The sequence below is a fragment of the Rhinolophus ferrumequinum genome, chromosome 14 (assembly GCF_004115265.2).
Source record: "Rhinolophus ferrumequinum isolate MPI-CBG mRhiFer1 chromosome 14, mRhiFer1_v1.p, whole genome shotgun sequence".
NCBI lineage: Eukaryota > Metazoa > Chordata > Mammalia > Chiroptera > Rhinolophidae > Rhinolophus > Rhinolophus ferrumequinum.
The window spans coordinates 58,725,647-58,749,623 of NC_046297.1; the positions used below are offsets into that span (position 1 = coordinate 58,725,647).

The 23,977-nt window shown below is 41.2% G+C and overlaps 1 protein-coding gene across 1 annotated transcript in view; it reads right to left on the reverse strand.

Moving 5' to 3' along the window:
• Nucleotides 1-23,977, reverse strand: part of SNTB1 (syntrophin beta 1) — a 211,237-nt gene that overhangs the window by 65,715 nt on the left and 121,545 nt on the right. Inside the window, exon 3 of the mRNA XM_033125880.1 lies at nt 6,777-6,984. Coding sequence (XP_032981771.1) covers nt 6,777-6,984 — 208 coding nt within the window. The remainder of the gene's footprint in view (nt 1-6,776; nt 6,985-23,977) is intronic.

Sequence of the window (23,977 nt, forward strand, 5' to 3'; positions counted from 1 at the left end):
GAAAACATAATATTGTCCTTTGAAAATTTTTATTAGAATTAAAACTTGTTTTACTGTCAGCTATAAATGTGTAGGAAAATGCAAAAGTAAAAGCAATGTTTATTTAGTAAACTGTAATTTAAAACATTAGAAAGACTGAGAATTAAAGAGCTTTCTTTCCTTGTCAAAAACTCATCAAGAGTAGTTTGAACAGGGCTGTTGCCTTGTCCTTGTATAACGTATGATACAGAGTGAGCACCTTTTCTAGGCCTTGGCAAGTGGTAATACTCCTTTCTAAGTCTGGATCAGCAAGCAACATTTTATACTTTGTACTTTCAGTGATGTGAACTATCTCTGAGAGTTCCTCAAATATGAAGTTTTCCACTGGCGTCACTTCTGGGGCATCTTCCTTCATAGCTATTGTCTTCATCTATGTTTATAACTTTATCTTCACTAGGTTCTTCTGTCACTATATCAAGAGTCTCTTGAACCATATCAGTGTCAACATTCCTATGGTCAGCTATTTCCCTTATAATTCTATTTACACTTGAGCTGAATTTCACTTCCAGAGTTACCACTTTTTGTTTTGCTGCACTTTCATCTTTTTTGGATCGTTCCCCTTTTCTATTATCCATTCCTGTAAAATGTCACCAAGAGACAAGGAGGAAACACAACTCCTCACTTCGCTGTCTGGATGTGAACTAACAGATGCACAGTGATCAACCACTGAGGGACTTGAAAAGAAGTGACGTGACTGGTCACAGGTCCAGATGCACATCTTCTAGTCACACAGTGGTTTGTGGACTGAAGAGCTCACAACAAAGTTTTTACTTGATGAAATTACTCACAGCTAATATACCTTGGTAACTGAGATTTGAACCATGAGGCTGAGAGACTGGTGCTATTAATTAAACCACAGAAGGTACAAAACAAAGTAACCACTTATGTGGGGTTTGTGTGTCAGGTGAGTGTGCATTTGTGAGTGCTGATGCATACGCACATGTTATAATCTAGTCTTCCCCGAACCTGTTTTATCAAAGATGATTTCAGTCTTTGTAGGACCTGTTCTTTGGGCTTCTTCAATACAAAACAAAAGAGGAGGATTACTGTGTGGACTATAAAGCGAGGTGTCTGGCTGGAGAGGTTCAGTTGATTGACAGTCAAGAATGAATGGCAAAAACCGAGAGGAGAGCATCTCCTTAATTTGTTTCTTTCAGTGTTATGGGAGGAAGGAAAGCAGTTGACGATGGGAATGGATGTGGATAAAAGGTTTTAGTAAAAGATTTTAGATAATTTTAGTCCTGATATGTGAATTCCACCCACTGTGGACAGAATGCTTGTGTCCCCCCAAATTCATATGTTGAAGCCCTAAAGCGATGGCATTTGGAGGTGGGGCCTTTGGGAGGTGACGAGGTCATGTAGGTAGAGTCCCCCATGACAGGATTAATGTCCTCATAAGAGGAGAGGGAGAGTCGGCCCTTTCTCTCCCTCTGTCCTGTGAGGACACAATGAGAAGAGGGCTGTCTGTAAGTCAGAAAGAGGATTTCCACCAGAACTCGACCATGTTGATACCTTGATCTCTGGGCCTTGAGCGTCCAGAACTGTGAGAGATACATTTCGGTTGTTTAAACCACCCAGTCTATGATACTTTTTTACAGCAGCCTGAACTGGATGGAGACACCCCCTATTTTCAAAAGGCAAATAAAGGATCTTGAATGTTTTTGGTATGTTTCTTAGTTCTGAAGCAGTGCTTTTGGTATGTGATACTGCTCCGATACTGGATTCTGGGGGGGCCTCACTCATATGGACAGATATTCACTGGGCCCCTTTATTAGCTCAGCGTAGTGGAAAGTTCTGGGCTAGGGAATTCGAAAGAAGGGCTCAAACTCTGGCTCTACCACTTACTAGATGAGTGATCGTAGAAAAGTTACTCATTTTCTCCAAGCTTACCTCATAGGATAGAGATTATTTAAAGCACATTGCCTGAAACAGACCAGGCACATCATAAATACTAATTACCAACTTCCCTTCCTCCAGTAACACCCAAGGGAGGCACAGGGATATAAATGCTCCCATTTGAAAGAATCTGAAGTGGATACGAGGAAAGCTGAGGATTGGACTTGCGTCTCAGAGCTTCCAACTGGTGTTATTGTTTTGTTGTGCTGTGTTTTTCATCTGACAAGAAATAGTTTGCAAACTGAGATAACAAAGAGAAGCTAAGGCAACTCCTGATGAACTGAGCACTGTTTATTATTGCTTGTTTGTTATTGCTGCCATATGCCTGTTTATTATTGCTTTTCTAAGTAGCAACTCAGTTCATTTTTCTCTTGTCTGAAATAGGACCTTTGAAAACACCTCCATGATTACTGTAAAAAAGATTAACTAAAGAACAATGATTGAAAAATAATGTGTTTGGGGCATGATGCATTTTATAATTCAGGGTAGGGATTAGCATTCATGGGTTCTTTGGGGACAGATAGGGGCCTGAGAGGAGTGAAACATTCTGAGACTAATTGTGGGAAAGACTTTACATTGTGCATCTGGCCCATCTACAGGGGAGGGCACTCACAGGGGAAAGCAGTCCAGGACCTGTCCCTGTGGTGTAGTTGACAGAATCAGGAAGTCAAGGAGATGAGGACTATGGCGCCAGTTCAAAGGCTGCTGGCCCAGTGTTGACACTGATACTGTAGAGAATCCAGAGTATGGCTACTAGAGTTCAAGGAAAGAGTAAAATCGATTGCAGTGGGTGAGCTGCAGTGGGTGATTCTTTTGCAAGTTAAGTAAAAGAAATCATGATTTCACCGCAGTGTCCCACTCTCTTAATTATTTCTGTATTTTTACTTCGAATGTGACTTTCGATAAAACACCTTCCATTCTCTCTGGGTCTCAGATAAAAAGAAGAGGTTGGGTTAGCTCACTGTCTTTGTTCAGGTTGCTATAACAGAAAAACTGTAGACTGAGAGGCTTAAACAGCAAACATTTATTTCTCACAGTTTTGCAGCTGGAAGTCCAAGATCAGAGAGCCAACATGGGGTTCTGGCAATGGCCGCCTTCCTGGCTTATAGAAGGCTACCCTCTTGCTTACATGATGGAGAGAGAGAACGCTCTGGTCTTTTCATCCTCTATATGGGCACCAATCCCATTTATGAATACTCCACCCTCATGACCTCCTCTAAACTTAATTACCTCCAAAAGGCCCCACCTACAAATACCATCCCTTTAAGGATGAGGGCTTCAACACATGGATTTGGGGGGATACAAACATTCAGTCCATAGCAATCATTCCTAAATTCCCTTCTCTCTGATTTTGCATAGGAAGGTTCCCTACTGGCCACAAAGTCAAAATCAAACCTTCTTTCCACTTTTCAAGATCTTCCATAATCGGATGTCCTCCAAGGTACCAGATTTGCTTGTTACCTTCCTTCAGGATGAAGCTTCACCTCCCTTTAGATCTGCCCTCCCAATAAGCTGTATTAATTCACTACCTCCATTTTTTTCCTCATGTTCATTCTCCTCTCTTGGAGAGCACTGAACTCTCCCCATTTGATTCAAGAACTCGCCATTTTGTAGGAGCCGTTCTTCCAGTCCCCAGACCATCTCACAGAAAAAATAACGTTAATACAAAGTTTAACTCCTGTGTAGTGTAGAAGAGAGTTTAGGATTTGCATCAAACAGGACTTTAAAAGGGAAGTTGTTATTGTTTCATATTGTTTTAGTTCATGTAAATGCCAATTCTGAAAACTTGAAGTTAAATATATGTACAAATCTTGTCCCAGCGCTACTGGTAATCCACAAAATCAAAGATTAACAGTACAGGAAAAGACAAAGGACATCAATTTAAGGTAAATTACAGCTGAATATATACAGGATCACACTTTATATCTTTCCAAATACCAAGCAAATTTGCTAATATTTGTGATAATATAAGAAAGCCACAGTATGAAGCATTTGCTATTCATTGTAACATTTTGCTAAAAACCGTTCATATGTCTCCACACTAGGATTCAGTATTAAATATTTATTCAAAAAAGATTCCAGTTTGAATTGATTCCCATAGAATTGATCCATGGTAATCTTTCAGGAAGTTTTAGGTGAAGGCAATAAAAGATATTCTTACTTCTGATAATTGTCCGTGATAAGTCATCATTACTTTATGGATACAATACATAATACAAGTGAAAGAAACATCTGTAATGATGATCTGAAATTACATCCAAAGAACAATAATATTCTAAAACCAGAAAAAGTGTTTTATGCACCTTTATTATTTCTCCTAAAAACATGTCTACTGGTAATTTGGGATAAGCAAAAGGCATATGCAGGCAATTCATATGTGAGAAAATGGAACCTTTGGAAAAATTTTCAATATCATTAATAAAGACCCACTACTATTTTTTGACTGTCCAAATGGTAATGACTTTAATTCTCGTTTGTATTAACAGAGATGAGAGAAACATACTTTTGGGAGTTGAGACCATCTCGGTTATTTGGAAGGTGGAGAGCTGTGCATTCTGGGCAGCCTCCCTTTGCCCTTCCAGAGTCAGGCTCTACCTTTCCCATCCTGCTCTGTGCCCTGGAAGGCGGACCTTCACAGAGTGCATCACTGGGGCTCCTTTGCCTCTGGCTTCCGGTCAGCCACAGCCAATGGGAGACACCAGCAGATCAGCGGGCAGAGGTTGTGTTTCTCAAAGACCACAGCTATTAAGTGGGCAGCCCTTTCCTACAGCTACAAGTCTTGCTAGTTTTTATAAGTCTTTCTGGTTTTCACTCGGTAATGCTTCTCCATCTCTTATTGGTTTCCCTTACCGTGGTCACACTTTATAAGTTATTCCTGCAATAAATCCTTGCCAATCATCCCTTTTGAGTTTGCCATCCAACTTCTGCCAGGACCCTGAAATATGTGGCACGTCTCCAAGTTCTCTCAGGACCAACACCGAGGGAGGGTATTTTCCATCCCCATCAACTCCTCCCCTTTTCTTCTATAGTGAATGTCTGTTGCTTTTGCTTCCCCAGAATCCATTTAGTATTTTCTTTACACAGCAGCCTAATTTTCCATTAGAGAACCACCTCTCCTCATCTCTGAGTGCACATGGCTTAGCGGAGGCTGATCTCAGCCTCAGCACGGGGCTGAACACATGATTTAAGTCAGTCCGATTAGGCTTCATCTCAGGACTTTGGTTGGAACTATGGGGGCAAAGATGGTCAGCTGTGAGGAAAAACGCAAGCCTGGAATAGTCGGGCCAAGGAAGAGTGCTTGCCTACGTATAAACCAATAAAATGGGAAAAGGTGCAAAGAGATGGAGAGGGAAGCCTAATATTATGTAAACCCCTTGGTCCCACCATGCCTTAAGTGTAGCCTGATAATTGTAGTTATCAGAAGTGCTACAACCTCTTTTTTTGCTCAAGCTGAGTTGAGCTTTCTGTTACTTGCCAATGTAAGATCCCTGGCGAATAACAGGCCTTCTCCTAATAAAAATACATATATTTGGAGAGAGTAAAAAGTGGAGATGTTAGAAACTGTGACTTCTAAAATGAGGTCATCCAGATTTGCCGTGTTGTTTTCATCAAGAACCCTGACACATAAGAGCCTACCTGTGGTTTGTGTTTATTATGATTTTGGAGCTACCACCACCTGCATTGTCCCTTGACTCCTTTGAAATCTGTAAGAGATGGGACACTACCAAACCAAACAGCTCAGTTTGTATTGAACTTTGTGGCTGAGCCCCACGCATGAACTGATGATACAAACAAAGAACAATGGTGAAAAACAGCCAAATGCTGTGTTTAAGCATTATTTTCAAGTGCCATTTGACTGGGCCTTCTCAGGTGACATGGTTCCCTGGCAGGAAAGTGGTTATTGTGGTGATCATTATTCCCATTTACCACCTATTAGAATGTGAGTCACTGGGAGGTCAGACTGTCCCCAAAGCCCAGTGTTCCTGAGCACTCGAGGTCAAGTTAAAGAGATAGCAACCCTGTGTAGGGAAAATGGCAAAGGCTCAGTCCTTTGAAGTGAAGAAAAGGGTTAACTCCCAGGAGATCACTGCAAAGTGAGTTTTACTATCTTCTACATATCACATAGCTTGGGAAAAGAAATCAGAGTGACAGTGTTGATATGACCCCAGGTGCTTTCCACAGCAGCTGTCCTCCCTGAGAACCGAGACCAAGTCTTTGTTCATTAGACACCCCTCCCCGTTCCCGCCTAGTGCCATGCCTGGCGCAAAATAGGTGTGCAAAAATGATGGCGTTCAGGGTCTGCTGGCTTAAGAGTACAGATAAAATGCAAGATAATATATGAAAAGAGTCGACACATAGTCTTCGCTCAAAGAAATCTTTGCTGATATTATTATTGCTATTATTTGTAAACGTATCTGCTTTATTAACAAGCACGTTCGTCAAAACCCACACAAACATTCTTAAGCAACACTTTCAACTTCCTTCCAAGGCAACAGCTCTGTTGTGAGTTTGAGTTATTATTCCTGCCCTTCATATATAGATGTGGGCATCAAACTGTCCATCTACTCGCTCATTCATTCATTCATTCATTCATTCAACAAACAATTAGTGATCACCTGCAATTTGCCACATGTTGGAGTATTCATGGGGGAAGCAAAGTTGATTAAGACACAACCCCTGTAAAATGCAGAGGCAAACTGGTTGGAGACGGGCTAGTAGTAATCCAAACAGACAGTGAGTGAGAGAATCAGCCTATGGGATGAGGTAACCGACCTCAATGGTCGCTGCAGTGCTGGTGAAACCTGGGGGAAAACGACAATTACGGGGGGTGTCTTCCTTACCTTTTCTGCAAGCCAGCCGAGGTGTCGGATATCTCGGCTCCCAGCGATGCCTGTTTTCCCCAGCTGCTCTCTGACCTCTGCAATCACTCGGGCCAGCAGGTCACTGACGTTGGAATGGATGGCAGTGAACCAGGCCTGGGCAGTGGCTGAGTCCTTGCTCCTTAAGATCACTGTATGCTTAGCATCTGGAGAGTGGATTTCAAGCTGCCTAGAGAAGCAAAGAGAAGGGTTAGAAGGGTTCCTGACAGATCACGCTTCTTTAAGTCCCGAGTCACAAAGGTGAACTCATTCTTTACTCTGACTTGTAGACTGTCAGTTTTGCAGGGTTAACCTTAATGGTCCCATCATTCACTCACTCATTCACTCATTCATTCTCCCGCAAATATTTGTTGAAGACCCAGTCATTGGGCGAGGTGCTGGGGGAACAGGCATCCAACCACCATATCACCTGAATTAAGGACGTCTGGTTTTCCGGTTATTGAGCTGACTGGCTTGTTTGTAGTATTATATCAAGACTTCCAAGCTGTAAGCTGATACGAAGTTTTCTTACCTCTCAATCTGCAGAGTATTTTAATAATATACTCATATCCTTGCTGCTGCTGGCAGGAAGTAGATTGGAATATCTAGCCACATGCTGAATCTCACTGCTCAGTGGTAATTGTGAATATTTTAGAATTAAAGATGACCCAACTTTGCATTCTTTAGGAATCCCGTCTGTGGCACATTTACTTACCACTTAACCCTTGGACATGTGTAGTAAAGTAGTGAAATGGCCTAGGAAGGGGTAACAATACGGAGACATATGCACTGAGAGTGTTATATTTAAAATCAAAACACCAAAGTTCATGCCAGAACTCCAACTGGATCACCTGGGATACAGAAGGAGAGATCTGAATACTGTCATTGTGGTAAAAGGAGGAAATTCTAGATAGATTTTTTTTTTTAGTTTAAATTTTTGTTTTGAAGTATTTATAGGTTAACATCATGTTGCAAAAATAGTACAGAGAGGTCTCAGCATACCCTTCACCCAGTTTTTCTCCATGCTGGTTATATTTTACGTAATTATGATACAATATCAAAACCAGGGAAGTGACATTGGTAGAATGTAAGTGTATAGTCCCATGCCATTTTATCACGTGCAGATCTGTGTAACCACCACTGCAATCAAGGTACAGAATTATCCTATCACTACAAAGCTCTCCCTCCAGCTATCATTTAGTCTCCCTTCCGCACCACAATGCCAAATCCCTGGAAACCATTAACCTGTCCTCCACATCTATAATTTTTAGACATAATTTTTATTGCAGAGAAAACAATGTATTTTATTCATTCATGGATACATGCAAATAAATACCATTTATTCATTCATATTTGCATTACAAAGATATAGGGATTGGGGATCTGAATAAAATGATCTGTTTATTAATTTCCTTCATCCCTCAACAATTATGCTACATTACGCATTTGCTATGTGCCAAGCAGAAATTTAAATCCTTTCATGTGATTTTATGTAATTTTCCTACTAGCCCTCTGACTGATATTATTAATCCCATTTAATGGAAGAAAAAAACTGAAGTTTGGAGGGAAAGAGAAAGAGGTAATTTACCCCAGACCTGGGATTCAAACCCGTGTTGGTTAGGCTCAAAAGCCCATGAATCAAATACTGTATTATGATGTCTCTCTTTTAGGCTGGTCAACCTAACAGGGGAATACCCACTGTCCTCTATAGCTGTCCAAGGGCATCGTAACCAGAAAACATATCCCGAAGCTCCTGAGTCTCAAACTAACAAGAAAATCAGAAGTCCCAAGTAACCTGGCCTCATTTACATTTGAAACCAACGTTTTAGACTGAGGAAACCTTTTTACCCATAAACTTAAATTGTGGAAAAAAGAATGATGTAGAAAGTGGAATGTCTCTAGGGGAGTTTTAGCAATAATTAGCTTTTTTTTTTTTTTGTAAGAAATTTGCAAAACAAGACTCCTCACTGAGGCTCCAAAGATTTTATGTGATGAAACAGGGAATTCTTTAAGTGACATTTGTCCTCATCTAGGAGAATTAATCTCATGCCCCTTGGGCACTTCACAAAGAAATGGGCAGTCAGTCTGAGGTGAGTTTTCCTTCCCTCCCAAAGTTCTTACTCTTCAGTAAAGTTGCACAAACTAGGATTCTGGGAAAGCAGTAATGAGAGCTGAACTTGCATTTCAAGTTATCCTATTAATATCTATTACTCTAAGAATTTAAAACAGGCAAATATTTCTTTTACAATATTTTCTTTTGAAGATCTGGATTTGTTTTTAAAGAAATGACAGCTTGGGAAGCAACCACTCCCCAGGTACCACACACATTCACACATACACACACACACACACACACACGCACACACACAAATAATGCCAGCACAAAAGCAAGCAAGAAAGAATATTTTCTTTGTTGGGTTGCCAGCATATCCCCGGGGGAAAGCTGACTTGTAAACAGAGGTACATGCTGGTGAAGAGGAGGCCCATTTGCCCCAGATTTTTGACAGTATTTATCATTACTAGTAATTTTTAAGTAAGATTTTAAGTATAACACATAGTTAGAAAAGTGCACAAATTGTCATGTACAGCTCAAATGTACTTCCGCAAAGAGAACACATTGATATAACCACCAGTCAGATCAAGAAATAGAATATTACAGAGGTTCCCTTTAATATCCTCTTTCCAGTTACTGTCCCCCAAAATAACCACTATTAGGATTTCTGTCACCATGGATTACTTTTGTCTTGGGAAAAATGGATGGGGTTTTGTTTGTTTTCATTGTTTGTTGTTGCCTGTAGTATAGAGCGGACCTTGGACTGTTTCTGAGGCAAAGTTTAAATACCAGGTCCAGTGTTTTTTTCAGTGATGGTTCTCAAGATGTGGCCACAGACCAACAGCAGCAGTATAACGTGGAGACTTAATAGAAATGAAAATTCTTGGCTCCCACTCTGGGCCCACTGAATTAGAAATTCTAGGGGTGAGGCACGGCCAACACCCTCCAGGTAAATCTGATGCAATTTCAGGCAGAGAAAGGCTGCTCTATGGGTTCATAAGAGAAAGCCCTGAGCTTGGTTGCTTGCCAGGGTTCCCAGTGGCGGAGGTGGACATGCTGAGAGGTGAATTGACCTCCCCCACACCCAACCAGCCTCAACGAAAGAACACAGAGGACGACACAGAATAGAGAAGACTGTGGCTTTTAGAGTCAATGAAGAACTAGATGTTCTCATTCAAAAGCATTCTTCAGAAACCCTTAAAATAGTTTTTTTAAAAAAAAATCATTTAATTAAATATTTTAATTAAATACAGATGCTTGGACCCCATTCCAGACCCACTGAATAAGAATTTCTAGAGGTTGAGGCCTAGATATAAGTTTTTTGTTTTTTTTATTGTTTTTTTTAATAATATTTTTCTTATTAGAAGTTACTTTTTTATCTTTTTTTTTAATTATTGGGGAAGGCGAATAGGACTTTGTTGGGGAACAGTGTGTACTTCCAGGCCTTTTTTCCAAGTCAAGTTGTTGTCCTTTCAATCTTAGTTGTGGACGGTGCCATTCAGCTTCAAGTTGTTGTCCTTTCAGTCTTAGTTGTGGAGGGCGCAGTTCAGCTCCAGGTCCAGTTGCCGTTGCTAGTTGCAGGGGGCGCAGCTCACCATCGCTTGTGGGAGTTGAACCGGCAACCCTGTGGTTGAGAGGACGCGCTCCAACCAACTGAGCCATTTGGGAGCTCAGCAGCAGCTCAGCTCAAGGTGCCGTGTTCAATCTTAGTTGCAGGGGGCGCTGCCCACCATCCCTTGTGGGACTCGAGGAGTTGAACTGGCAACCTTGTGGTTGAGAGCCCACTGACCCATGTGGGAATCGAACCAGCAGCCTTCGGAGTTAGGAACACGGAGCTCTAACTGCCTGAGCCACCGGGCCGGCCCCTGGATATAAGTTTTAAATGTTCCACAAATTATATAGGTTAAGGATCATGGCAGGCCTCTCTAAGTCCAAGCAAAACCCCCCCTAAAGGGATAGATACACCTGTAGGTGATTGTCACCAGAAGGGCTACACAACAGAGGCTCTTGAAAAGTGTATTAGCAACCCACTGCTGAGGAATTAAGTGGCTTAACACTCCAAACATTGGTTACCTCATAGTATCTGCACATCATGAATTTGGGAATGGCTTAGCTGAGAGTGGTTCTGACTCAGGAGCTCCGGTCACTTCACAGGATATCAGCAGGGGCCACAGGCATCTGAAAGCTCAACTGGGCTGCAGAGCCACTTCCCAGATGGAGCACTCACGTGGCTGTTGGCTGGAGGCCTCAGTTCCTTGCCCCATGGGCTTCTCCAATGGCTACTTGAGTACCTTCATGACATGGCAGCTGGTTTTCACCCAGACAGCATGAAGGAACTCCTATTCCTTTCATGACCTGATCTTCCATGCCACCATGTGCCATCACTTCTGGTTCATTCTTTTTGTCAGAAGTGAGTCACTAAGTCCAATGCACACTCATGAGGCAAAGAAGTAGGCTTCACCTCTTGAAAGGAAGAGAATCAAAGGATTTGGGATTGTATCTTGAAACCACTACAGAGAGGCTTTGGATGAAGCAAAGTTCTGGAGAGTCTATTCCAGATGTAAAGAGCGTATTTGGGGCTGTGAACCAGCAACCTAGAAAGAGTTTATCGATTTGGATGAAGAAGAAGACCCTTCTTTCTGACTGAGCTGGATCTCCAGGTTATAAAGTGAGACAGACTGTGGGCTCAAGATTAGGGTCAGTGGCAACAGGAGGGATGAGAAAGAGCGTCTCATTGACAGCTACGGGAGCAGCATGAAACCACCAAAAATGATGGTGGCTTAAGCATTGTTGGTTGTGCTGGCACAGAAATGCTGTCAGTTACTTGTGCCATGAATAAATGAAAGAATTTCAATTTCCTCATATATGTTGAGGGATCAGACACATTCATGGATCTAATGAGGCCATCAGGCCTTCAAGAGGGGAGGAAAGCAGAGCTGAGATGAGAGCCGGAGACCCAGTCGTGCCTGACACTCATATATCCTGGCCCTTTTCTCACGTGTTCCCCTTATTGTCAAATTCAACGATCAACATTGTCTTTTCCCTTACTCCCAAAAAAACCCAAAAGGGGAAGGAAAAAAGGGATACAAACTCTTCCTTTTAATGCCAATAAGCTCTATGTTCTAAAGCAAACAGTAAGTACCTGGTGGCACTAAAGTCCCCAGAACCTCTGAGATTCTAGACAAGGTCAAGGTCTGATTTTATACATATATTACGTATCACATTACCTAGCACAAAACTAACTACATATACTTTGGTCTAATTTGTCATTTAATCTCATTTTACCAACACGTGATCCAGTGCAACAAGCTTTTTCGAGTATGCAGAGATAGAGAAAGAAATTGCATTCCTGGGCTGGCTGTGCAGTGGTTCTTCCAGTAGCCCATTTTCTTGCTAATGTAAAGCACGTGTGCCGGGGGTAGTTGTGAAGCACATGGATTTTTGCATTAAGTCTGGCTCTAAAACTTGTTGGTTATGAGGCCTTACGCAAGTTACTTAACCTCCCTGTGCCTCGATTTCCTTATCTGTAAAATGGCTCAATACACTTGCCTCTCAAGATTACGGGAAAGACTAAATGAGATAATATATGCATGAGATATCACAGTGTCAAGCGGATCTTGATCAATTCTAGTTCATATTCTAGTTTACAAGGAATAGTCTCCACAAATTTGTGTACAGTGAAATGGTAGGGGTCCAATGAGGCAGGCAGAGTTTTCCAGGGTTGGGCTCTGGCTCAACTCTTTTTCAGAGAACTTAGATTTGGAGGAAAATGCAAGCCCCAGAAAAAATGAAAAAGTTATACAAGGACTATTTCTAACAACCTGGAATGGAAAAAAAAAACACAAAACAACTTTGGGAAGAGATGCATGAGTCTTTTGTGAGATACTGAAAGATCTGGGGCAAACCTGATAATACATCACCACTTTTTCCATCTACCTCTTTGTTCTAACTAAAAAAGCTATTTGAAGATCAAGTTCAGGAGCACCAGTTGATATGATTGTGGTCATAACTAGAGCTACAACCATCTGTTGAAGTCCCTTTGCTCCCTCAACTGCTGAAGCTAACCAGTGGCAACGGGTGAAAAAGAGAAGGGAAATGGTTTTATTTTTCTAAAGTATTTTGCTGACAACCTACCCCAAAAGAACCATTTGGTAGGGTCAAATATTTCATGTAACCCATTCTTTTAAAAATCAATTTCAACTCCAATCATGACTTCATCAATCTGTGAATGTATGGAAGGAGATAACAATGAGAAAATGAAGTAGAAAGAGGGGATGGAGGAAGAGGGAGAGGAAGAAAAGGAACATAAGAACAACTCAAGAGTGGGAAAATAACTAAGTGGTGTGTGAAAATGCCACTGTGGCTGGGTGGTTGAAGTTATTAAAGTCAAGGAACCAAAAATGCCTAATACAATGGGAGTGGGGAAAAAAAAGCACAGGACAGGATACTGATGAAAAAATGATCTATGTGAATGTTTGGAAATATGGATTCTATGCCTGGAGAGGTATACAGGTGGGTTCAATTAAGAAAGAAATTGAGTGACAGGAGGACAAGTTTAGAAGGGAGATTTTTCACTGTATAAGTTTGAATCTTCTGAATTTTTTTTCCGTGTGAACCCATTGTTTTATTCACTGTATTTGAACAAAAGAGGAGGAAGAGGAGAAGGAAAAGGAGGAGGAAGAGCAGCAGAACTGGCCTGTTGGAAAACATAACCCTGTCTCACGTCCAAGCTCTGTCATTTGTAAACTATGCTTCCTTATGGACGACTGTGCTTCTGTCTGCCCAGTGTCCATGTCCCCTTTTCTGGTAAGAGGCTTTACTCCTATTCTCAGTCTATATGGTTTAGGGGCTTCATGGTTCGAGGGTTGTAGGTGTGATCCAATGTGGAGATCCAGACCCAGGACTTCTGCAGGAGTAATTGCTAAGGAGACTTTCATTCTCATCATATACATTGAGGATCAGACATCATCAGGGATCAAATGAGGCCATCTGGCCAGTGAAGGGAGGAAAGCAGAGCTGAGATGAGGGACGGAGATCCAGTCGTCCCTGACACTCAGTACACCCTTGCACTTTTCTCATATATTCCCCTTATTGTCAAATACAACGAAAAGTCCCGACTCATATACTGACCACAAATAGGTCACTTAATTTCTATGAGCCTTGAGCTTCTTTGTCGCCTATAAAATAAAGATGATGGTGATGATGACGATGAAAGTGATAACGATGATTATAGTGAAGGGGATAATAACCTCCGTGCAGTACTGGAGCATCAAATGAGATCCTAGTTGTGCAAGTGCTTTGTGACTTGTAAATCCTGATGTTAGCAGTTGTCATTTATGCTTTTGGCATTTTAAGACTCTTTTGTAGGCTCAGTAATTGGGTAGAGGAACATTAGGGAATACAATGCTTTTGTATTGCATTTTGTGTCGTACTGAGGCTCTCTCTTAATTACACTCTCAGTAAAGAGACATGGCATGCATATTGAAACAGAAAATCCCAGTAAATGTCCTGGGTTACAAATTAAAGTTGGAAACATGCAGCGATTTCTTGGCCATGCACACAGATACGCTGTGTTTGCGAGTATTCCTGAGCACTCACCGGTGTTTAGCATGGGTGGGGTGCTGTAGAGGCAAGTAGAGTAGCTGGTCCCGTCCCCAAGAAGCTCACCCTGTGTAGTAAGTTTAATTGGTATCCCCCCCACCCCAAGTGTATGTCTATCCAGAACCTCAGAATGTGACTGGTTGAGAAATAGAATCTTTGCAGAAGTAATTAAAGTAAGGTTGGCAGTGACATCCTTACCTCATTAATCTACCCGCTGGATTAGGGGGGGTCCAACATCCAGTAAGAATGCCATTATAAGAGACAGAAAAGACACAGAGACACAGAGAAGAAGGCCATGTAAAGATGCAGGTAGAGAATGGAGTGATGCCTCCACAGGCCAAGGAATGCAAGGGTCCGACAACCACCGGAAGCTACGAGACAGGCATGGGACGGTTTCTCCCTCAAAGTCTCCGGAAGGAACCAACCCTACCAACAACTTGATTTCATACTGACGGCCTCCACAACAGAGAGAATAAAGTTCTGTTGTTTTAAGCTTTCCAGTTTGTGCCACTATGATATGGAAGTCCTAGAGAACGAATATACCTAGTAACTATCTTCCTGTGCATAGCTGGATGGGGACTGCACTGCTGCTTAAAATAGATGGAGACTTTTAGATATTTAAAGTAACTTGGAAGACGCAGATCATTTAGAACTGTGAAAATCATGCTTCATTTTCAGTGAAAAAAGCTTCTCGTTGGCCAAAAAAGAAAAACACCTTACTCTCACCAACACTGAATTCTATAACCCAGAAAGAAAAAGGGAACCCTTCTGGAATGAGGGACATTTATAAAGCACCTGGAAGCATGCTGGCCCATAGTAGGCCTACATTCAGTAAATCAGAGTGGCTTCCACTACCTTCTTGGCAATAAAAAAAAAAAATCTAGACAACTTCCTTGCTCGTTGTTGAGTCCTATATTTCTGAAACTGAGAAAGAGGGGGAAGGGAGTAAGTAAAGGAACAATAAAGTCCGGACGGCTGATTGGAGCTATTTTCAGCAGGCCAGTCTTTATAACTCCTATTTTGTTCCCCAGTTGAACTGACCACTGCTTGATGAATTGTGTTTATCTGTAGTTCAGCGATAAAGTTCTCTTTTAATTCCCTGCTGAATAGAAATATTTAGGGCAATGCCACAGCTGTGTTTATTCTCACACTCCACCACAGTTATGTAAATACTGCCTATGGAACTATTTCTGATAAAGGCCCGTACCAACCCCGAGGAATTAGACGCTCACTCTAGATGTCTGCCAAGATGAGCAGTTTCGATCCAGCTTGGCACCGCATATGAATGATATCACAGCTTCTCAGCGATCATTTGGCAAACCTCGCAATAAAAGAGTAATTTTCTTCCTCTCTCACTCTCTCAAAGGCTCCCACTGAGCCAAATAATATTTCCCAGCATTCTCTACTCCCCCCGTTTAGAAGCACGAGGCTGACACACACAAGTTGGAAGCCTCCTACCATAAAATTGATAAATAAAACAAAACGTGCAACCTGGCAACAAAGGTTTCCAGTGACTGTTCCCCTCCACTGTGAAGCCAGAGAAAATGCAGATGAAGGTAGTCGGGAGGATGGGCCCTGTGGGCTTACAGCAAACACCGGGAATCAAAGGGAATTCAAACCCATGGCCTTGACAGTTGCTTCCCATTCTATAAATCTGCGATTCTTACGGTTGATAAAAAACTACTTCCCAGCACACGAAGACATGGCACTCTATTAACAGCGGCTCTCTCTAGATAGTGGACTTTTGAGGTATTTTTCATTCCCCCCCCCTTTCTCCTTTTCTATCATTTCCAATTTTTGGTAATGTAATCAGAAAAATATTAGAAAAGTTTCTTAAAGAAAATAAAGGTACACCTTTTGCTATAATGTCATCAGTGAAATGGTACACGAGGAAAACAAATACTCTCAGGTGAAAAAGACAACGCGAAAGAAAAAAGAGAGATTCTTTTCAAAATCTCCCAATTGCTTGTGACTCAAAGACTTCAGGAAACATGAAAAGATAGGGAGTAAACATATTCATAATGAGGATAAGTGCTTGTCCTGTGGGGATGTCAAGTCCACCACTAAACATGTTCCCTTTTCTCACTGTGTTCTTCCCACCATCCTACGAGGACTAGTATTGATGGGTCTCCTTCCCAGGTGAGAAGATGGTACCTCAGAGGGGTTAGCTTGACTAATCTTCTAGCCAATACGAGGCAAAGCTAGAACTGGAACCCCAGTTCCTATGACTCCAAAGCCTGGGTCTTCACCATTACCTTTTATTTACGAGGATGTTTGTAAAGTGTGGTGTGTTGCCTAAGAGTAGGGGAACGTTTTTCATGTTGGGTGCTGTTCAGTATCTTTCAACACCCTTCCTTGTCTGTGTATTTGGAACATTTTCCAAACTCTGAGTGGAGCTTTCCCAAGGTAGAAACCAGAATTCAAGTTTCCAGCCTTCCTTGCTGTTGGGACACAGAGCCACTCACTGAAAATGGCAACTTTGATGGAGGCAATGTGAAGAAATAAATGTGCATGGAATCCATATTTTGTACAGTATGGCGGTGGAGGCATCCAGCCCTTAGTGGTAGCAGTGGCGTTGGTTTTTCAGTCTCGAGTTGTCATTGGTGTAAACTGAGGCAGTTGTGTGGGCTGTGGGATGGTTAAGTAGTATTTTTTTCTAGAATAGCCCTCCCAATATGGTTGAGTGTTGAGCTGCTTAGCCTGGCTCTCTGAACTCGTTGGAAAAATATGTTAGCACCCTACATCTCCTTAGCCAGAGTTGATTCTCCAACCTGAAACTACCCTCCCCAGCTATGACTGCAGATTTGGGAATCTGGTTGCCGTGATGGGAGCTAATGAGATCATCTAAGGAATGTGTCAAGCGTGAGCAGTTAATGGAAAAGAAGCCAGAAAAGGTGTTCTGCTGTTTTGCTCAAAATCTCGTTTCAAAAACAGGTCATGCGTGATCGAGTATTCTGCTAACCTCTCAGGGAACCTGACAGTATCTCTCATGTTGGCTAGGTTTCAGTTTTTCAGTAACACATAAATTTACAAAATATGTGAAGAATTTCAGCACGTCGGCCCTTCTTAGGGGAATGATATTGTTATCAAAGTTTTAGAAGAAGAGTCAGCTAATTAATGTCAAACTAGAGAAAACATTTTGTCTTTCCACTGCACTCTTCATCTGTACCTCACAAAACATTCTGTGGTTTGACCTTGCTCCACTGATTATTATGATTATTTTTTGAAAATTCATCTAAATATACAAGGTGCTATGCAGGTCACGTAAATGTACACTTGTCTTTATTATCCATACACTTACTGTGTTTCCCCGAAAATAAGACCTAGCCGGACCATCAGCTCTAATGCGTCTTTTGGAGCAAGAATTAAAATTCCAAAAGACGCATTAGAGCTGATGGTCCGGCTAGGTCTTATTTTCGGGGAAACACGGTAGTACCATACACTGACAAAATAAATAATTCACCCATAGTCCAATCCAGAGAATAGCATTTAGAGCCTGAATGCTGACCTATTTTTTGCTGTTTTGGAATGAGATTATGTTGGGCTAGGGTTGCCACATTTAGTAAATAAAAAAAAATAGGATGCCCAGTTATTTTGACTTTCAGATAAACAATGAATAAATTTTTAGCGTATGTCCTATGCAATATCTAGTGGGGAAAATGGTATAAAGTACGTGGATTAGAAAAATATATAGAAAATAAAACGCATAGGACTTCAAGATGGATTAGCTATGAGGGATGGAGAAGAGCAAAGTGTAAAGGATGTTGCCTAGGTTTTTGGTTGAGACAACTGAGTGAATGACAGTGCCCGTTACTAAGATTAAACAACAACAACAACAATAATAAAAAAAAAAAACCTGAAAATGGTTCAGAGTTGGCGAGAAACATTATGACTTTGGGTAAATATTTCCGTCTTCACTTGGGTGTCTTGTTATAACCTCAAATTTGCAGTATAGACATATGGCAGCTTATTCTCAGCAATCTGCTCATTCTGTGGCTATTCTGTCTTAATAGCATTCGCATCCTCCCAATAATGCAAGTTGGAGGACCCAATCATCCTCGATGTCCCCTGTCTTCTTCTCCTAGTACCCATTCAGTCTCCAAGTTCTAGCAGTATTATCTTGGGAGTATCTCCTGTTCAGAAGAGTGAGGCAGACTGTAAGTTGCCAAGTTTTCTCAGTTGGAGCTGGGACAATCACTTATCTAGGATGGGAGATAAGTTTTATTTTGCTGGCCAACTTTGATTAGTAGCGGTTGCTTGAAATGGTCATGGCTACCCGAAAAGATATCTTGAAAAAAAGCCCGAGGTCTCATTTAGGCTCAGCTAGGGAAAGTCTCATGATCATTTATTGATGTCGTCCAAGGGCAGGGGAGTGGGGATTGGCAGCACTCATGATGTCTATTTGATATTTCTAGAAAGCATTTCAACTCATCACCCTCCAGAAACAGGCCACCTATACTACTCCTGATTGCCCCACCCTTGGAGAGAGTCCTGGCTTTTGGTCATCTGATAATTACTCTTATAAGGCTTAGCTCCCCCAATCAGACTGTAAATTACTTGAGGGCATGATATGTACCAGAATTCTCTTCATTTTACCCCCACTGCCTGATACATGGAGGGCGTACTCTGTAAGTATTTGCTGGGCTTAGTGGATGGATGGCGCTGTCTACTATTCAAAGCTTATTCCATCTTTATGGTGACTCCCTTTCTTGTCAAGTTTCTACAACTGCCTTCCTTTACATTTTTGTTTTTCCCTTACTAGAAGGTAACCCTTGCAGTGTTGAATAATGGCATTTAATTCTATAGTACAAATTACTTCAGTTCTTTTTTTTTCTTTTTTTTTTCAGGTTCATTTTCTCTATTCAAAATACTTCAGTTCTAAGTAATAAGCGTGGTATATCAAATAAGTCAAATATGTTTTAATATCCCATGAGAAGTCTAGTTTCCATGGATAATGTGTAATCGTGGTCAACTTGGAAATGCTTATTTTAGTTTAGACAATTTGCCATGCATGATTTTCTTGGGCTAAAATCATCAATTTGTGATCTTGTGAGCCTTCCCCAGATTTGATGTAAAAACAGGCAGCCTTGCAAATGTGCAAAGCAGAGGAAAAAAGATGACACAGAAATAAAGCAACGAGGCATAATAATTTGAAGTGCTGATGTCTGAGAGGTAAGAATGCCAGTGGATGCCATCCAGCTCATTTATATCAGAGTTTCATGTAAAATACTAAGATTTATTTGTTTGACTCATTTACAGAATTTCAGATGCCTTCTCATTTGTTAATTTATCACATATTTTTCAAGGGCCTGCTAGACAGGGCATTAGGCACATGAAGAGAAGGGGAACGCAATACAATTATGTTTCCTGTCATTACTGAGATTACAATCTAGCAATCTTGGACAAGCCCCACTTTCTTAAGCATTCAAATCACATGAGGAATTCCTAACGTGAGAGAATAATTTGTATCTGTTTCAGGAGCAGGGAATCTTTCATTAAATTCTCAATAAATGACTGAAGCAATAATTTACCATGTGGAGTTGGCTGCTGCTCACACATAGTCACAGTACTTCACCAGTGCCAAAGTATCACTCATTCATTCAGTTCTCATTTTTACGAAGTCTTTCTTTTCAAGGAGGGAGGAGAAGAAAAGGGCAAAAAACATTGTATCTCTAAGGCCCCTATATAAATAAATATGTCTTACCCATGGAAGGCAGCACATTAGCCATTAATACCCTTCAACAAGGATTATTAATAGCCACCACCCAGGAGAGAAGGAGGCCCCGAAGAGGAGACATACATTGGATGGGACGAGAAGAATTTGAAGAGTCTTTACCACATGAAGGGACTAGAGAGTAGCCAGGGAATTTGGAGGCAAGCCGTGGAAAAGACCACAGGCAATTTTGGTTAGCAAGGGAGAACTAGATAGAGAGGAACAGCAGAAACCAAAATTACGCTAGTTCAATATATGAATAAATGAATAATCCACAACAGAACAAGCAGTCTGGAAGGAATGTAGAGGTCATTTAATCCAAACCCTCATTTCAAAGGTGAAATCTCTTAATTTGTGGAGAGAAGTGATTGAGTCAAGGTTACACTGGCAGGTACTAGTATTACTGGACCTAGAAATCCAGACTGCTTAACAACCATGTTTATCCAAGTTCAGAGAATGGGAAAAGAGTACAGAATTCATGGGGTGCTGAAAGCAAACTTAACTTGCTTTTCATTTTTCCTGAGGGCTAGTTCTGAATGTGGGGCTAGTATCTCTTTCTGCTTTTGAAATACTCACTGTTGTACTTTGTAGATAATTCACTGTCAAGGATTTATGGAATTGACAGTTTCTTAATTATTTTCTCTGGGAAACCTTTGCTCAAAGACACTTTCAGTTCTTTCGTAGATAGCAATAATCATTTTCATTACTTGAAGGATTTAAACAAGCACAAACAAATAAATCAGGTCCCCACAAAATTGCTATTTAAAAAAAAATTTATATCTGAACGATCTCGACAAGTTTTAAATTGTCATGAAATTCTGTGCTGGTTGCAAGAGGGCAAAAATCAGAATAATGCAAATGTTCGTCCCAACTTTCAAAAGGTCACACTACACAAAATTTAATCTTTCTTATTCTTATACTAAATGCCAAGGGGACCAAACAGGTTGGGAAGAAAGTCAGTTTCTCCGTGAAGCAGCAAAGCTATGAGATGCGTTTAAGTTTGTTTTGACTTCATTAGGTCTTTTTTAAAAAGAAAATGCACATTAAAATGGAACTGGAAAATTATTACAAACGAAGAAAATTTACTCAAGGCTTTCTACTTCTTCACATGGAGGTTCATGGGGAAGGAAGGGTGGGAGGGGGCAGACAGTGGAAACGTGGGGAGAATGCTGTGATTTCTGTACGTGCTGCCAGGAAGACCCGAGCTCCTGGGCTGATTGGATGCCTGCTTCTATCTTATAGCATTTCGAACATTGGTTCCCTCCAGGTGTAGGAGTCAATTGATGAAACTTTATATCCATCCTCGGGCAGTCTGCATGAGGGCTGCGTATCAATTAGCCTGGACTGCTTTACCAAGATTTCGGTATAGCTCCTCCAAAAAAAGAAACTGAAAGCAGCCAGATTTGGGGGTGGGTGAAGCAAGTACAGATAACCTTTATCACACTTGAATCCTTCATTCAAAAGGTTTCTTGAATGCCTGCTCTCTGCCAGGCAGTCTGCTAGGCGCTAGGGACCCTGAGTCAGACAACATGGTCTCGGTCTTCGAGGAGCTCACTGCACGTTATAGAGAGAGTGTGTGTGGGTGGGGACACACAATGTGATGTATAGATGATGTATCACAGAATTATACACCTGAAACTTGTGTCACGTTACTAACCATGGTCACCCCAATAAATTTTAATTACGAAAAAAAAAGAAAACAGAAAGTGTGAGTGGTTCTCTAATGGCTTAGATGAAGTATGGGGTTAGGTGGGCCAGGAAGGGAAGGAGCAAACAGGAAGAGAGCCTGAAGGGGACCCCCTGACAGAATTCAGTGTAAGCAAGTGGCATGATCCAACTTGTACTGTAGTTAGAACACGCGGGGCAGATGAGATTGGAGGGGAGAGAGACTGGAGGCAAGAAGACCATCCAGGACATCTTTGCAGTGATGTGGGTGCCAGCAGTAGAAATGCCAAAGAGAAAACCCTTTCGATACTGAATGTTAGACTACAGCAGAGGAAGAAGTGCATTGTGTTATCACCGTTTGATTTCTGATTTACTGCTTTGGGAAATGGTGTTCTCCAAAGATGGACTTCAAAATACCCATTCACGGACACTGGATGCTGTTAGGCAGATAAATTGGATGTAGTCCAAGCCATGTACAGCCTAGTGAGGGGGATGGTACCAAAATAATTTTAATACGTGGCGGAACAGGTGTGCCATTAAAGAAGCATGGGGTAGTCAAGGAAGGCATGCTAGAGTGTGTCAGGAAATACTTCAGGAAGATGAAGGCATGTGCGATGAGGCTTATAGAATAAGAGGATTTTGACAGGTGGACAATAGCAGGAGGGCATTCCAGTCTGTAGGGACACCGTGTCCAGGGACAGAGAGGCACCAAAGCTGAGGATGTTCTGGAACAGCAAATAGTCCAGTTTCTCTAGAAAACTATTTCTATAACTGCATTTGTTTTTTAAACAGTGTTATTTAGGTATAATTGACATAAACTGTACAGATTGTCAGTGTACAGTAAGTTTAGACATGGATACCCACCATGACTCTTCTTCCCTCCATCTCTCTTACTGTACCTTAGTTTGCGTTATCTAGAATTGTAATAAATGTAATAGAATTACATGTAAAAAGAATAAATGTAAAATTCTATTACATGTAATAGAATAAATGTAAAAAGAATTGTAATAATAACGCAGTATATAGTCCTTTTTTTCTGGCTTCTTCTACACAGTATAATTGTTTCGAGATTCATACTCACTGTAGCACCCGTCAATAGTTCATTCCCTTTTATTGCTGAGTACTGACCCATTGTATGGATACACCACTGTTTGTGTGTTTATTCACCTTTTGATGAACATGTGGGTTGTTTCCAGTTGTTGGTTATTAAAAATAATGCTATTATGAATATCTGTGTGTGTGTGTGTGTGTGTGTGTGTGTGTATGTGTTTTATTGGGGAATATTAGGGAACAGTGTGTTTCTCCAGGGCCCGTCAGCTCCAAGTCATTGTCCTTCAATCTAGTTGCAGAGGGCGCAGCTCAGTTCCAAGTCCAGTCGCCGTTTTCAATCCATCCCATGAGGGAATTGAACCGGCAACCTTGTTGTCAAGGGTGTGCACTCTAACCAACTGAGTCATCCGGCCACCCCTCCGGAAGCTCAGTGGCAGCTCATTGTCTTCAATCTAATTGTGGAGGGTGCAGCTCACTGGCTCATGTGGGAATCGAACTGGCAACCCTATTGTACAGAGCTCGAGCTCTAACCAACTGAGCCATCCAGCCGCCCCATTTGTTTTTTCATGGACACGCGCTTTAATTTCTCTGGAGTAAATAGCTTGGAGTGGAATTGCTGGTTCATTTGGTAGGTATGTGTTTAACATTTTAAATAATTACCAAACTGTGTATCAAAGCAGCAGTGTATGAAAGTTCTAATTCTTCTACATCTTTGTCAACACTTGATATATAGTGGTATCTCATTATAGTTTTAATTTGCATGTCTGTAATGACTAATGACGTAGAACATCTTTTCATGTACTTATTTCCTATCTATCTATCTTCTGTGGTGAAGTGTCTGTATAAATTTTTGCCCCTTTAAAAAAACTGTATTATTGCTTTTTATTGAATTTAGAGAATTTTTCATATATATGCATATGTATATTTCTGGACTCCTTAACATGTACATTGATCAGTTTATCTAGCTTGATATCAGTGCCCCACTGTTTTGGTCACTGTAACTTTATAAAAAGTCTTGAATGAGGTGGTGTTAGACCTCCAATTTTGCTTTCTTCAAGTCCATTTGGCTATTCCAGGTCCTTTGCATTTCCATATAATTTA